General features: G+C 41.7%; 1 protein-coding gene across 1 annotated transcript in view; it reads left to right on the forward strand.

Annotated features, from left to right (window-relative positions):
• Positions 1-5,004: 5,004 nt before the first annotated feature.
• Positions 5,005-16,873, forward strand: part of LOC103602898 (dihydrodiol dehydrogenase 3-like) — a 17,517-nt gene continuing 5,648 nt past the window's right edge. Inside the window, 7 exon segments of the mRNA XM_008587348.1 lie at positions 5,005-5,402; positions 7,688-7,855; positions 9,263-9,379; positions 10,289-10,366; positions 11,384-11,506; positions 14,526-14,635; positions 15,314-15,479. Of these exon segments, the coding sequence (XP_008585570.1) occupies positions 5,316-5,402; positions 7,688-7,855; positions 9,263-9,379; positions 10,289-10,366; positions 11,384-11,506; positions 14,526-14,635; positions 15,314-15,479 (849 nt within the window). The 5' untranslated portion in view covers positions 5,005-5,315.

The following is a 16,873-nucleotide window of genomic DNA, read 5'->3' on the forward strand; positions in this document are numbered from 1 at the left end:
AGCGCTCCTAGGAGAAGGTGCAGGTCCTCTACCATCCCACCCTCTTGCTGGGGAGCATGGAGGTGGGGAAAGAGTCCTCTCATCTCCTCACTATCTCCTGCAGCCAGTCTTTCTCCCTTTTGCATGAAAACACCCACCTTCCAAACGGCCTCTCCTGTTGCAGTCACCTGTCATCCAGCCCATGATCACTTGCTCTCATCCCTGGAAGTTTTTTTTTTTTTCCCATTCTTATTAAAGGGAATGTACCTTTGGAGATTTTAACACCCACTTCTGGCACATTTTGCAGAACTACTTCTTTCATCATTCCTGGTGTTTTCAGTATCATTATAGATATTGCATCTAATGCTCTGGCCCTTTGTTTTCTTCCCCCACCCCCTGTTTAAAGAAAGGTTTTATTACTGCAATTAGATACCCCGGTGTATAGCACAAACAATCCTCCTGCACAGAAAATTATTCAAGTGGTAATACTGAGAAACAATGAACATACACAGAAGGATACAAAAACAGACATTTAGATAACTAGAAACTTTCTAAGTTAAGAAAAATTTCTATTTTGAAGGGCCTTTTAGAAACTACGCCACACATGCCAGTGTAAATTTGGTTTTTATTAACAATCAACTTTCTATAAACATTGCATCTAAATGTGCATCAATCAGCTGCATGACTTGATCAATTACTTCCAAAACAAAGATAAATGGTTTTATTTCCCTATGCTTCAGTCTTTCCTTGGGCTAGAGATGGAAGCTACATATCTCAAACCAGATTCAAAAGGGGAAGTATTTCAAATGTGTACTCCCATCCAGCCACATCCACAGCATCGTGGATCTTCAGCCTACTGCCTGGCATGTCCTGACCCTGCAGCCCTGCAGCCCAGACTGCTGCATTGCCCAAGGCCTGCATGCCGAACTTTCATTTCCTTGACCTTCTCTATTATAACATAAATTCTTTCCATCTTACAAGATACTCTCCAGGTTCTGCCACATTTTTCTATACCTTCCCAGTTAAATTGCATGAAAGATTTCTCTAGATTTATTGCCTCTAATTCCCATGGTCTATTGAACTTACTCCAGTGGGGTTTTTAGCCTCATTGCTCCACTAAAAATGTTCTCATTCGGGCCACCACTGACTTCCATATTTCGAAATTTAATACTTAATTCTCAGTGGATGTACTTCATATTCCGGCAGCATCTGTCCTCGCTGATGCTTTGTCCTCCTAAATCACCTTCTTCACTTGCCTTCTGTGACATCCCCATGTCTTAGTCTTCCTCCTCCTTCTCTGTCTCTTCTTTACTGCCTTCTCATTTTCCTCCCTTCTAACTGCTGGAGCGTCCCACGACGTAGTCCTCATTCTCTTTTCCTTCTCTAGGGAGTGAGACTCCCCTGACGATCTTAGACATCCTCATGGACCTAAATAACATCACTAGGCTGTAAACTCCCTTCTCAGTATCTTCAGTTCAGTCATATCCCCCGAAATCCAGACTGGAACTCAACATCTCCACTTAAGGGTCTAGTGGTTGTCCCAAGCTCAATATGCCCCAGACAAAGCCCCTCTAGTCCCCCTGCAATCCTGCTCCACCTTAAATTTTCCCAATCTCAATAAAACATCAACTCCATTTCTCAGTTGTAAAGACCAAACTTTGAGGGTTCATCTTCCAAATGTGTCCAGAACCTGACCACTTGTCATCATCTGTTCCACAACCCTCCTGGTCCAAGTCATCCCATCTCCTGCCTTGATGATTAAAATGGCTTCCTAACTAGTTTGCCTCCTTCTGTCCTTGCCAACTTACAGTCTATCCTCTGCCCAGCAGCTCCACCTCCTCCGTGTCTCCCCATCCAGCCCAGAGTAGAAGCCAAAATCCTTGCAGTAGCTTAAAGGGCTCAACACAAGCTGGCCCTCCACTGCTTTCTGACCTCTCTTCCCAATCCTGCTGTTCCTGGAGCACACGCTTGCGACATTCTGCTGCAAGCATTTTGTCCTGAGGATCCCTTGCCTGAAACCCTCTTCTCCCACGTATTGTCAAGGCTTGTTTCCTTCCTTCCTTCAGGTCTTTTCTCAAATATTTCTTTCTCAATGAGAATTTCCTGATTATGCTATTTATAATTTCTCTTGTCCCTCTACTGCATTCACACTTTTTCATGCTTTTTATCCCCGTTCACATAACTTTTAATTGTATGCCATGATCTTCACTCTATGTATTTATTAGTTTATTGTGTGCACCTTCTATTGGAAAGTAAGCTTCATAAGTGTAGAGATTTTTGTCTGTTTGATTATAGTGTCTACAATACTGTCTTGCACATTAGATAGCTGCTCGATAAATATTGACTGTTGAATGAAATCCAATTTCACATAATTTGAACATTCCACTCAGTTTTTCTAAAACCCTCAGGGCGGGCTAGTGGCCATCCACCACAACTTCTAGGATTATATGTGTCCTTCTGTCTCTTTGGGTATTATGTGGTGTTAAAATTCACATTTATCCTGTCTCCCCTTGTATTAGCTTCAAGCTGCTAAGTTTGCAGTAATTTTCTGTGCAGCATGCAGAGCCTGGCTAGTTCCTCTGCTCAGATTCTCAGTGGGCTGCAGTGAAGGCATCAGCCAAAGGTGGGTCTCTCTATTTATTTTTTAACTCCCACTTATGAGTGAGGACAGGTGGTATTTCTCTTTCTGTACCTGGCTTATTTCATTTAACATAATTTTCTCCAAGCTCATCCATGTTGCTGAGAATGGCAGAATTTCATTCTTTTTTCTGGCAGAGTAGTATTCCATTGTGTATATATACCACATTTTCCTTATCCAGTTGTCAATCAGTGGATCAATGGACATTTATGTTGGTTCCATGTCTTGGCTATTGTAAACAGAGCTGTGATGAACATGGGAGTGCAGGTATCCTTTCAACACTATGATTTGCATTCCTTTAGATATATGACCAGTAGTGGGATTGCTGGATTGTGTGGAAGTTCTATCTGTAGTTGTTTGAGAAACCTCTATGCTGTTGAGAGAAAGGAAGAACAGTCACAATAATGCACTGAACTTTCAGAAGGAGAGAACAGAACTGCGGTTGCTAAAGGAAGGAAAGGGGGAGAGGAGGGTAGTTAATGAGAAATTGGTTAATGGACATGAGGAATGATTATGTTCTGTAGTGATGAATACGCTAATTATCCTGATTTGATCATCACACATTGTACATAAATGCTGATCATCAACTCTGCATCCCACAAATATGTATAATCCATTACATTTCAATAAAAAATATTTATGTAAGACAAGAGAAAAAAACCCTAAATACAAAGGTGGGTCTGCTCTGAAGGCTCAGCTGGGGAATGACCTGCTTCCAAGCTCATTTGGGTACAGGCAGAATTGAGCTCCTTGTGAGCCGTCTGAATGAAGGCCTTGGTTTCTACCTGGCTGGATACCAGAGGCCATGCTCAGTTCTTTGCCATGTGGGCCTCTCCAGCATGGCTTCTCATTTTATCAAAGTTTGCAAGCAGGGAGAATGATACAGAGAGTTTGCTAGCAGGGTCACAGTGTTGTATTAACTCATGATAGAAGTTGTATTTCTTTACCTTACGATATCCCACTTTTTAGAATGAAGTCACAGGTGCCACCCACACTCAAAGACAGGGTATCACGCAAGGGAATGCATCCCAGGAGGCAGGGACCATTGGGGACCATCTTGCGATCTGCCCTACCATCTCACTGGTAGCCTTTCAGATACTTTAGAAAATACAAGAGGTGCCAGGAAGCCAGGGATATGTATCTTTCCAACTATGGAGAGAAGATGGATTCTGAAAACTATATGCTGTAAGGCATGATATCAACCCTGGAAATGTTAGGGGATAATGATTAATGCAAGTTGTATGAGACTTTTTAAAAGAGAAGCTGGGGGAGCTTGAGGGCCTGGCTTAGCTTCACTGAGGATGAGACTGGCCCATTCTCCTTCATGACAAAGTTCCCACTGGTGAATCAGAAAGGTAAGGGAGAAATAGCATCTCCCACTTCAGCAAAGCATGTAGTGCAAAATCCAGGTAAATATTGCAAGGGGCATTAGACAAATTTTTAACTTGTTGAATGATGGGTTAAAGGCTATTAACATCAATGAAGAGAGAATTTTCTGGTGACCTGTCCAAGAACTTAGCTCCATCTCTATTTAGTTCAACAGCTTTACCAATAAAAATACAAAAGGTATACTCATCAAGTTTACAGCTGACCCAATGCTGGGATAAATACAAATTACATGAAATAATAGAATCAGGCAGAAGTCTGACCTTGACCAACCAGAGGGATGGGTTGAAAATAATAAGATAAATTACAAGGTTATGTCCTCTGATTGTCTCTAAAATACCAACTGCACAAACACAGGAAGGGGGAGGCTTAGCATAGCAGTAACATTAAACAAAACAATTTACCTAGCAGAAGTTTGTTATTAATTGAGAGTGTAATTTCACTAATGTGGTTCTTTGCACTGCATTAATAGGAGCTATAATAATACGAGGGCAGGTAGGAAAGTGTGGTCACCCTTGTCCAGTGAGGTCGTGGGAGGAATGATACGAAATGTGAGGCTGGAGCAGGTGCATTTTGGAGAAGTAGTTCATCAGGGAATGAGGTGGGAGCAGAGCAGGCTATTCCAGAAATAGGCAGTCACTGAAACAACGGCAGGAATACAGAAACTTATGTGTGATCTAAGGCAAATTTTTTCTTGCCAAAAAGATTCATGGAAACAAGTCAGAAAGAATCAGAAGGCAGAATGGGGCCTCAGTACAGGGGAAAAAATGTGGTGAAATAAGGGGTGGATGTTCCTAAGGAATTTTGTTGGGACTAGGCGTGAAGCTTTGTTCAAGAAATTCTCAATAAGGTCTTTTGTTGTTGTTGTTGAGATTTATGATGAAATAGAGGGTGAGAAACTTAACTAAGGTCCTCTAGCAGAATTGGTGTTTAGAAATGGCCAGCTTAATGATCATTTTGCATTTCGTAAAGTAGGTCTGGTGTAATTGCCAAGGACACATTGGCATGGCTAATTTTTAAGAGAGGACTCCATCGTGAACAATGCTGAAGAGAAAATTCAGACTCCCCTAGCATGCATAGCAGTTCTGTTTGTTTTTCCTGTAAGATACGCCTTCAGAGACATGAAAGAATCACAAAACAATGTGGAATCTGGATTGATTCCAGTTTCATTTTGGCAACATTAGCAGCTGTAATCTCAGCCTCGCCTGTCTTATTGTTGGTAGAAATAAAGAAAGCTGGAGCCTTGTCAACTCCAAGAATCAGAGTTAGGAGGAGGGAAAGACAGAGGCAGACTAGCTGAGTGTGGACAAGGATGGATCTGAGCTGCAGTCACTCTGTGAAGCTGAATGATGGGCACTTCATGCCAGTGCTTGGATTTGGCACTTTTGCTTCTGCAGACGTAAGTGGACTCGGGTGGGGGCTGAAGGTCCTGCATAAACTGCCCTTGCAGGGCTGTCGGCTGGCAGGAGCCCTGCACCTGGTACACCATGTGTTTGGAAGACTCATCTGGGCTTCCAATTTCACCGTCTCTAACTTGCCTGTCTCCAGGTCATGCACATCTCTGCACTAAATGGGATGACAAGCTGTTGACTGTGGGGATTCAGGGGCTGATAATTTTGTGGGTGGATTATCTTTATAATTGTTATTATTATTGTTACCTATATATTGAATTAACATACATCAAATTAAGTCCTCAATAACTCTTCCAGGTAAGTACTCTTATTGTTATTTCTTACCTTTTTAAAAATCTGGGCTCAGCCTGCTCTTTCTCACTCTGTAAGAGCCTCTCTACTGTTGGTTAGAAACTCTTGAGGGGTAAAGGGCCCAAACTGCAAATGGTGGGAGTTTGTGTAGAAGAAAGTTCCACTTCTCTGAGGCTATGACAACTAGATAAAGATGTGAGATGCACAGGTGAACAGGTACACAACAATGCTCAATATCACATAGCTACACACCAGGAGAAGTTCAGAAAGGTTCAGAACTGAGAGGTTCAGAAAGAAGGAGGCAGATGTGAGCTGGAATGTCCTGGGAGGGCTTCAAGGAGGAGGTGAGCTGCACTAAGCAAGGCTTGAAGTCAGGCACAGGCATTCCCGTGAGCAGTGAGGACGTGGGCTCCACTCAAGCAGAAGGGGCACGCTGAGGACAGAGGATGGAAAATTGCCTGACTGTAGAGGGCATATGCTTTAGGCGAGGAGTCCTTGTGTTTTTCTGTCGGAAAGGGGGAATTAATTTAAAGTCTTTTTCTAAAAAAAAGTTGAGATGAGATTTAAAAATCATTCATGACGTTGCCATTATAATGTATTTATTATCCAGATATTTTCCTGGTGAGATGCTTTAGAACAGGGCAAAGAAATAAAGACAATGCCTTCCTGCTCCTGTTATTTCTCCCGAGCAAGCAGGAGGAACGGCCACGGTTGTAGGAGGGTTGCTACCAAAATCCAGGAAAATGACAGTCAGGACAGAGAACCAAGGATGAGAGTGAAAAGGAAAGGGGGCACTGGAGGCATTCTGAAGCATCAGTGACAGGATGTGACTCTCTGCTCTCTAGTTCCCAGAATGGTGGCCCCCTGGCCTTCTCTCACTTCTTAGAACGTGGCGAGCTCTTTCCCACTCAGGACCTCACAGGAGCTCACGCACACCTTCTGGTCCCAGCACGCCCTCCCTGTGCTACAGCTGCTGTCCAGCAAGCCTCGGCTGAGACGCCAGCTGTCCCTCTAACGCGTCTCTCCTAGCCCGATGCCTGAGTTCCCTTCCTTCTGCCAGGTTTGTTAGGTGTGCAGACATGCAGAGTGTCTTCTCAGCCGTGATCCACATGCCTTTTAAACTTGGAACATGCTGTGGAAATCATGTTTTGAGTTTTCAAGTGATGCATTTCTCCTGGTTTACGTGTTTAAGACTTGTTTCCTTGTTTACTGACTTTGTTCCCCACTTCTTCTCAGAAGCCCCATGAGCACAGGGAAGATGGACCCTTCATTCATGGCTAAATCCCTAGGGCTTAAGGGTCTGACAGGATGTTAGGCACACAGGAGCCACTCAATACATGCTTATTGCATAAATGTTGAATGAGAGCACCTAGTGAACGACATTGAAAAAGGATCACGAATGACTCGAAAAGCCCAGTTGGGTGGAAAATGGGAAGGATGGGTGGCATGGACTCATTTCCAATTGTTAGCCAAAAATAAATGCTGGTGTGTGTGTGTGTGTGTGTGTGTGTAGTCATGTATGTGTAATCACCTGTCCTTCCTGCTGGTGCCTTACATGTTTTCTCCTAGAACACAGGAAGTTTTCCTGTTAGCTATTTCCTAACATTTGATTCTTATTGAATGAGACCTGTGTGTGTAGTCATGTATGTGTAATCACCTGTCCTTCCTGCTGGTGCCTTACATGTTTTCTCCCAGAACACAGGAAGTTTTCCTGTTAGCTATTTCCTAACATTTGATTCTTATTGAATGAGACCTGATTTTCCACGTTGCGTGGTGAAGCCGATTTCTCTAATTCATTTCGGATAGAAGTTGTGTGGAGCTTAGACTATGTTCCCAGAGTACACATCTGTTACTGAAACTGGTGCCATCGAGCAGGGGGAGCAGGAGGCGGCAGGAACAGCCGGTGACAATGCCATCGAGGAAGTAAATAGCTTCCCTCTGAGTTGCTCGGATCACCAACTCTCCTACTCCCGCTGTGCAGATTCCCAAGAGTAAGGCCGGCGAGGCCACCAAAGTGGCTATTGACGCAGGTTTCCGTCACATCGATGCGGCCTACTTCTATCAAAATGAGGAGGAGATCGGGGCAGCCCTCCGAGAGAAGATTGCCGATGGCACTGTGCAGAGAGAGGACATTTTCTACATCAGCAAGGTGAGGGTCCTGTGTGTGGAGTGACCAGAGGCCACCCTCGGTTCAGACATGTAATTGTGAAAAAAAATTGTCTGCATTTGAATAATTTATGTATGTCTCAATATTGTGGAGGTTCATTATAGAAACACAGACAACAGAAGAGGCTTGCTTGCTCTGGAACGTGTTAAAGGTGGGACACCGTTCCTCAAAGTCTCTGAACATCACATTATTCATATTCAAAATGAGAATAATATTTATCTTTTTAAACTGTCATACGGATTAACCAAGCCACTATGGGCCTACTCCAAGAGGTCACTCTCAGTTCAGACATGTAATTGTGAAAAAAATTGTCTGCATTGGATTAATTTATGTATGTCTCAATATTGTGGAGGTTCATTATAGAAACACAGACAACAGAAGAGTCTTGCTTGCTCTGGAACGTGTTAAAGGTGGGACACCGTTCCTCAAAGTCTCTGAACATCACATTATTCATATTCAAAATGAGAATAATATTTATCTTTTTAAACTGTCATACGGATTAACCAAGCCACTATGGGCCTACTTCAAATCTTTGGTAGATTTTCTCAGGACATATCAAGTGAGGTTGAGATATTATTCAGAAAAGAGAGCCAGACTAGGAAATACCTTTTTTTTTTTTTTTAATCAAATCAGCACTGATTTGACTGAAATTTGTAAAATCTGTAAGATTTTCTTGGATGGAAAACCTTACTTCCAATGAAAAGAGAGCTGAGGTCTCTATAGAAAAACCCTATGTGTGTCTACATTGATAACAACACTTGCTTTTAGAATGCAGATATCTCAGCAGAATTGTTTTAGGTGTTTATTTTACAGGACGGTAGGTCCCATCCCCTGCCTGCCACTTCTCGCCTCCTTTTAGAGGATGACTCTTCTAATCCTTGAAACTTTTAAGTGGTTTTTCCTGCATCATGAAGTTTTATTCAGTTTTCTTACATGGCAGTCACTCAAATAAAAAGAAAAAAAAAGGAAGGAATAGGGGGTGGGTAGAGGTGGGTAGACTGGTGCAAAGTCACAAAGTTATGGTCAGAAAGGAAGAGTAAGTTCTGGTTTCCTAGGGTGACAATAGTTAATAATATTGTGCTGTGTATTTGAAGATAGCCACAAAAGAGGATCTTGAATGTTTTAACCACAAAGAAATGGTGAATGTTTAGGAGGCAGATGTGCTAACTGTTCTGATCACATCATTCTACAATATATGCATGCATTAAATCTGGCATCTCTTAAGGACCTAATTCATACTGAGCGACAGGAACTAGCCCAGCTGCTCTTAGTCTTAGGCCACCATGATGGTTTGTCACTCATTGCTCAGTCTTTTAAGTGTGATATTTAATTTTGGTCCCCAAACCTATGAAATCTTAAGCCACTTTTTATTTCTTTTGGTCACTGCAGCTTTGGGCTACTTTCCTTCGACCAGAATTGGTTCGACCAGGGCTGGAAAGGTCACTGAAGAAGCTTCAGCTGAGCTACGTGGATCTCTTCCTTATTCATATGCCGCTCGCTCTGAAGGTCAGCTTTTGGTCTTCCTTGTTATGCCCAGGACTGTTTCATCACTTTGTTAGCACCTCTGTCACCTCATTCCAGCCACAATTTCTGGTTTCTTGCTGAGAGAGGTAGGTTTGAGGAGGTGGATAGAATTGCTAAATGATTTGCGACTATCTGGCAGTGGAGTTGCCCCACCATCCTCACCCCTGCCTTCAGGGGGATTAAAGCTCACTCATCCCACGGCCTCTGCCTCAGAGGGTGGAGGGCTTTGCTCTGCATGTCGGAGTGACTGTGCTCCTGTCTGCAGGCCCTTAGTGATTAAGGTCCTCGAGAATGTCGAGTTACTACAGACTGCAGAGATACATAGGAAACCCACACCCCTTTGGTGGGAGGGTCTCTCCCAGGTGAACCTCCCAGATAAAGAAGGAGGTATTGGGGTGGTCCATATTGCACAGTGGGTACCTTTTGGCTTTGCTGATCCAATCTCTCATCACAGTGGACATTTGCTGAGCACGTTTGATGTCATTTTGACATCAATTATCTTTTGACATCATTATCTCAGAGCCAGGTTCTCAAAAACTGGAGCTAAAACACCTGGTTAATAGTTATGGCAAGTCCTGTCTTCCAAACCAGCCTGCCCTTGAGAAATGAGGTAAATTCCATCTGTGGAGCACCTCATTCTTTGTGAAGTTCAGGGGTGTGGGAGGGTAGGAGAGTGGAGGTAATTAGGGGGAAAGGTGTTTAGCTGCCCTCTCTCAGGTGATTCTGATCTTCTTTTCCCCCAATCTTCTCTTACACGCACACATGGACACGCATGCACACTCAGATCAATAACCACAGCCTCCTGAAGGATGTGTGACCAAGCTCCTTAGTCACCAGAAAGGTGATTCTTAAGGAAAATCATCTTCATCCTGTGTTTTCTCCATGTTTCAGCCTGGGGAAGAACTTCTGCCAAAGGATGCCAATGGGGACATTATCTTAGATACAGTGGACATTCGTGACACGTGGGAGGTATGTACTACTACAGACACCTAAGAGGCACTATGTGGCAAGGTAGGGATCCCAGGATGGGAGCTAGGAGAGATGGGTTTTTGTGCCAGTCGTTGTCTGACGTCAGATATGTGACTGTGACTTCTCTGCATTTCTGTGTTCTCATCTGTCAAGTGAGGGAGTTGAGCGGGATGAGTTCTGAGTTCCATTGTAAATCCCAACTTCTGTGGTTCTGAGTAGGTATTTCTGTGCTCTACAGATGAGATTGAGGTGTGAACCATATAATATGTATCAGCAGAGACAAATGCCAAAGGAGTTAGTGCAATATTCCAGGACAGATAAATGTGCCTTGGAGGGAGGGCAAAGCTGTTGTCTGACTTAGCAGAATGGTGGACTGTAAAGAGAGCAAAGCCTGTCTGTATAAAGCCCATTCCATATATACATTTTTTTCACTATAGCAACAAACCCTCTATAACAAACAACCTGAGAGTTTCTCTTTGCCTTGACTCTGGTATCATTTGTTGAAGAACTTTTGCATGCCTAACAGCAAAACAGGCACCACTGAAGGGGGAAGGGAGGTAAAGAGGAGTTTAGAAGCTTCTTAATGGCTATTTGTTCTGAGGGTGTGTATAATAGAATCAAGGAGTGCATTCGGAGGGCTGGCTGGTTATCTCAGTTGGTGAAAATGTGGTGCTGATAACACCAAGGTCAAGGGTTTGGATTCCAATACTAGCAAGCTGCCAAAAAATAAAAAAATAAACAAAAGTGGAAAGAAATAAAGTGCATTAGGAAACAATGTGTTCAAATGATAAAGCTGTTTGATTCCTATGTTAAAACGTATTTTCAATTTTTAAAGAGTCTGATGGCAAATGAGAAGGTCTAAATGACATTAAAGGTCTACCCCATATTTCCTCCCTCCCAGGCCCTGGAGAAGTGTAAAGATGCAGGTTTAACCAAGTCCATCGGGGTGTCTAATTTCAATCATAAACAGCTGGAACTGATCTTGAACAAACCAGGGACATATTTCCTCCCTCCCAGGCCCTGGAGAAGTGTAAAGATGCAGGTTTAACCTAGTCCATCGGGGTGTCTAATTTCAATCATAAACAGCTGGAACTGATCTTGAACAAACCAGGGCTCAAGTACAAACCCACCTGCAACCAGGTAAGCCCTTAGGTTTGGGGGCCTTTTCTTACTTTCTGTTTTTCATACCCTTCTTCTTTAAGTAATATTTCCTAAGTTTCTGTCTTGATGAAAATTGTATAGCTGGTAGTTCTTTTCACTGCAATAGGGAACACCAGAGCAGAAGCAGGTTGAGTGGAGTGGGAAGAGTTTGATTTCAGGTATTCAGAGGTGGATTTGAGGTTCCTATGAGACAGCCAGGTGGAGATGCTGAGTTGGCAGGTGGCAACATTGGTCTGGAGCTCAGGTGGTGTTCAAGGCTGGAGATGCAGATTTCAGAGTTGTTGCTTTGTGGATGGTAATTAAACTCACAGAGCTGGATCTGATCCCCTAGGGAAAGTTCATGGAACAACAAGGAAGAGGGCAGGAAGATCAACACCTAAGGGTCAGATAAAGAAGCACTGACAAGAGTATTGGATAGAAGATGCCAGACAGGTAGAAAGAATGTGAGGAGAGTGTGATGTCAGGAGGCCAGAGAAGGAGGGTTGAGAAGGTTGGAGTCAGAGATGGGGTGGATCCCACTGAGGAGCCCACCACTCCAGTAGGGATGGGAAAGCTCAGAGGAATTAGTGGTGTGGAGTTTATGGAAAACCAAGCAGGGGGGTTACAAATGAAGAGAGCAAATGCAAGTCTATGCAGAGGAGTGGAAGGTAACCAAATAAATAAATCATAATTAAAACAAATATTATAAAAAACACCCTATGCTGCCACATATCACACATTATTCATGGCATTTAAAGTGTATATCATTTTGAAAATCATTTTGATAGTTATATAAAAAGCTATTTAAATAATACCCTCCGTCTTTATTTGCATCTAGGAATATATTTGTAGGAAATAAAAATATGTAAAAAAATAACCAGATATGCATACAAATAAATATTTTAATCACAGTTTTATTTCTAATACCACATAATTGGAAGTTTAAACCGTCTTTATTTGCATCTAGGAATATATTTGTAGGAAATAAAAATATGTAAAAAAATAACCAGATAGGCATACAAATAAATATTTTAATCACAGTTTTATTTCTAATACCACATAATTGGAAGTTTAAATATCCAACAATAGGGGAATGATTAAATTTATGATGGCTTCATAGAGATCTATGCTGAGATATTATGAAGACTAATGGGAAAAAGGAAAATCTATGTTCTAATATTACGTAGAAAGCCTGTCAAATAATCATATGCTGCTATGTCAGTTAGGGTTGTTTTAGCTGTAAGAAACAGAAAACTCAATCTTGGCTTAAAATTTAGAGAAGTCGGTTCATTTACAGAAGGTTTAGGATTGGTTGCTCTAGAATCTGCAAGATACTATCTTGAAACCAAAATATTTTGTCCGTGCACTGCTCTTCATCGTTGCAGGAAGGTTTTCCATAGGCAATCGGTTATGTCTTCTTGCTCATGTTCAGTAGGGGAAAGGGGGTTTTCCTGGGCTGTTTCTAATGATGGAGGAAGAATTTCTAGAAAAGTTTTTAGCAAGTTTTTTTCTCATGTGTCATTGGCTTGAACAATGAAATCTGCACTTTCCTAAACCAGTCAGTGCAAGGCAAAGGAAGACCATTTCACCAAAGAGTGTGTGAGCTTCTTCCAGGACATAGAGTCTGAAGACGGGATGGGAGGCATAAGTGAATAGAATCAGCTTCTTACTACAGGGAACGTTAATAATAGTCACTATATATGCTATGTTTAAAATTACATAACTCTTAAAAACAAAGGAGGCTAAAATTAAGCATAGCAAAATGATAACAGCGGCTGTATTTTTCTGGTGGGATTCTGGGTGAGTTTGTGGTGTTTTTTCCTATATTTATCATGAAAATATTTATTTTATAACTTTTAAAACTTTTCACTTTTGTAAAATTTTGAACTATAAAAAGGTACAGAGAATTGTATAATAACCCCTTCACATGCCCCAACACCACATTTAAGCAACAATTATTTTGTATTTAAACTTGTTACACACATACTCCTACCCCTGCATTATTTTGAAGCAGATATTATATAATTCCTATCTGTAATTTTTTAGGCCTATATCTTTAAAATATACAGACTTTTAAATAAGCATTGCCAGAATACCATTATACACCTAAAATTTTAGCAGTGATTTCTTGATATCATTAACTATCATGAGTGTTAAAATACAATTGTATCATATTTTTATAGTTGATTAATTCAAATTGGGGTAAACATATGGTCCATACATTGAAATTGAGTGATATGTTTGTTTAATCTCTCATTTAATCTGTAGGTTCTTTCTTCTCCTCCCTCTTCCTCTCTCTCTCCCTCCTTGGCTCTTGCTCTCACTCCCCCTTTATCGCCTTTAATTTATTTAGTGAATAAATTAAACCTTTCGTCCTGTAGAGTTTCCCATGCAATAGGTTTTAGTGGTTGATCCATGCAATACAGTTTGACATGATCCTTTTGTACTTTCTGTAAATTGGAGGAAATTGAAGACTTGATCACATATGATCAATGTCATGCAAATTTTTGTTTAGCAAATAGGCCATTTTTCCATCCCTTGCAGTTGCTATTCTTCTCAGTGCTCAACTTGCCACATTTTGGCCAGGAGGAGCCTCTTCGAGTGAGCTCTGGGTCCTGTGCTGTGCCACATTCTCTTCTCATCTTCTTTGCTTTCTAGAGTGGAAGCCCTTCTAGGCTAAACTTATAGCTTTCCCACCCAGAACTGGAATCCAACCTTTCTCTGAGGGGTCTTGGTTCCTTTCAGTAGGAAATGACGTTTAGAGACTAGAATTTGGGCATGAGAGATTTTAATTATTTTAGAACACTAATAAAAAAAGAATAAAAAGAAAATTGTTTTATCAGGCTAACAACTGATGGGATTTGAAGATATTTCAGAAAGTGCATACGAAAAATGACCAATCTGAAAAATATAGTCCATATATCAATGTAGTATTAGATATTCCTTTAAAGTACTTTTTAAGTTTGCATGTGGCTGTTGGCTCAAAGGTTCTGATACCATTTGGTTTTGCAAATTGCAGGTGGAATGTCACCCTTACCTCAACCAGAGCAAACTCCTGGAGTTCTGCAAGTCCAAGGACATTGTTCTAGTTGCCTACAGTGCCCTGGCGTCCCACAGAGACCCAAACTGGTAATGAAGATATCAAAGAGTCACCCTATTTCAGAAACTATTTTGGCGATGAGGCGCTTTTTACAAAATTAACTTTCAACAGCTCATTATGGAAAAGCTCAAATATAAAAAAATGGTTTTAAGGTCAAACTTACATAGGTTGTAATGCATATATCCTAGCTGTACAACTTTGCAAATGGATGTACTACATAACCCACCTCCCTATCATGATACAGAGACTTTTTATCTTCCAAAAACGTTCTTTTGTGTTTCTTCTGAGGCAATTCCTCCTCACCTCGAGGCAACTACTTTTCTGATTTTTTTTTATTACTCTTAGACTAGGTTTGTGTGCTCTAGTACTGCATATAGAAGATATCATGTATATTCTTTTCTGTCTGGCTTCTTTTGCTCAGCATGTATGTGAGATTCATTCATATAGTCGCAAGTGTCTGTATTTCATTCCATTTAATTGTTGAGTAATATTCCATTGACTAGACATATATACACCAAGTTGTTTATCCATCTCTAGATGGACAGTTTAGCTTTTCCAGTGAGGTACAATGTTTAATGGGTCTCTATAAATATTCGTATGACACCATATTGTACCTGCTCCTCTCATTTGTCTGGGGATTTTGGGGAAAGGGGCAGCACAGTCTAGATTTTTCCTCTTACACCTTCCATTTCTGCATTCTTTTTCAGGATAGACCCAAATATCCCACGTCTCCTGGAGGAGCCAATCTTGAATGCCATTGCCAAGAAACACAATCGAACCCCAGGACAAGTTGCCCTGCGCTACCAGCTGCAGCGGGGGGTGGTGGTCTTGGCCAAGAGCTTCAGTGAGAAGAGAATCAAAGAGAACTTACAGGTAGAGTTTGGACAGTGTCTCCCCAGACGGAGGCATGTACTGGGGCAGTCCCTCCTGCATGGGAACACGTGCCATGTCTCCTTCATTCCAAAGCATTTCTCACCTATGTCGACAGTACAGGGGGCTGTGAGGGAAGAGAGAGCACTGGACTCAGAGTCCTCAGCTTTATCAACTCCAGGCCTGGCTTTGCCACTTACTAATTTTGTGACACCAGGCAAATTTCCACTCCATTATCTTCATTAGTTTTAGGAGTCCTTCCATGTGCTATGGAACTTCAAGGACCCTGATGCCTCTTCTTCACTTTTTCTACCTGACCATCAAACCCAAATAGAGCGAGCTGCTTTGTTAAGCCATTAGGACACCCCAGCACATTTTTTGACCACCATCATATTTGGCCTGGTTCTGTTAGTAAATTTTTTCCTTATTAATTTAAATTAATTACCTTATGTGTCGGCGAGCTCTCTGGGTTGTGAGATCCTGAATGCAGTGACTCCCTCTGGGTCATCTTTTACCTTTTTCTTTTTCTTTTTTTTTTTNTCGTGTCCAGCAACGGACCGCAACCCTCAGTGTCGCGCCCGTACTGGACCAGGACCGGCAACGGGATCGCGACCCTCGGTGCTGTGCCCGCCCCTCACTCAGCCAGTGAGCGGGAACCGGTCTGTATGTGGGATCCGAACCCTCGGCCGGAGGGCCGCCGCGCTCCCAAGTGGCGCACTGTAGCAGTGCACCACCGGGCTGGCCCCTTACCTTTTTCTTTTTTCCTGGCAGAGCTCTTAGAAGGCAGGAAGCTGGATGTAAGTTTATAGACTGACCAAATTAACAAGTCAACGAGTAAAGTTTATTCCCTAAACCCTCTTTCCTATGCACTCTGGTCCCATAGATCAGTCAGTGTCTTCAACTTATATAAGAATTTCCAAAGACTATGTAAGCTCTTTCCCATTTTAAGAGGACAGCTAAAAATTTCATTATAAGTTTAATATTTACAAAAGATGACATGTGGAGCATATTATTATAATGTGTTTCCATCAAAACCCCATAGCTGTAGATTAAGTTCATCAATTTACGGAAAAATCCAGTAGGCAAATCTAAATCTCATTGGTAAACCATGCAGAAAAAAATGTCATTTTATTTTCCAATTCAACTCAACATTGTTAATACTTGCCTCCATGACAACCATATCACTTCTGGAGTATATTTTTAAGATGAATGACTGATGGGTAAATGGATGGATGGATAGAGAGATGACGGACAGACAGATAAGCTTTATAGATAAATAGAGAAATAAATGAGATGGAAGATAGACAGATAGGTGGGGCTGAGGTTTCCATAAAATTATCTCCTGCATGGATTAATAAATGATATATATATATATCATATGTATGATAATATATATA

This window comes from Galeopterus variegatus, unplaced genomic scaffold (assembly GCF_000696425.1).
Source record: "Galeopterus variegatus unplaced genomic scaffold, G_variegatus-3.0.2 Scaffold4344, whole genome shotgun sequence".
Classification (NCBI taxonomy): domain Eukaryota; kingdom Metazoa; phylum Chordata; class Mammalia; order Dermoptera; family Cynocephalidae; genus Galeopterus; species Galeopterus variegatus.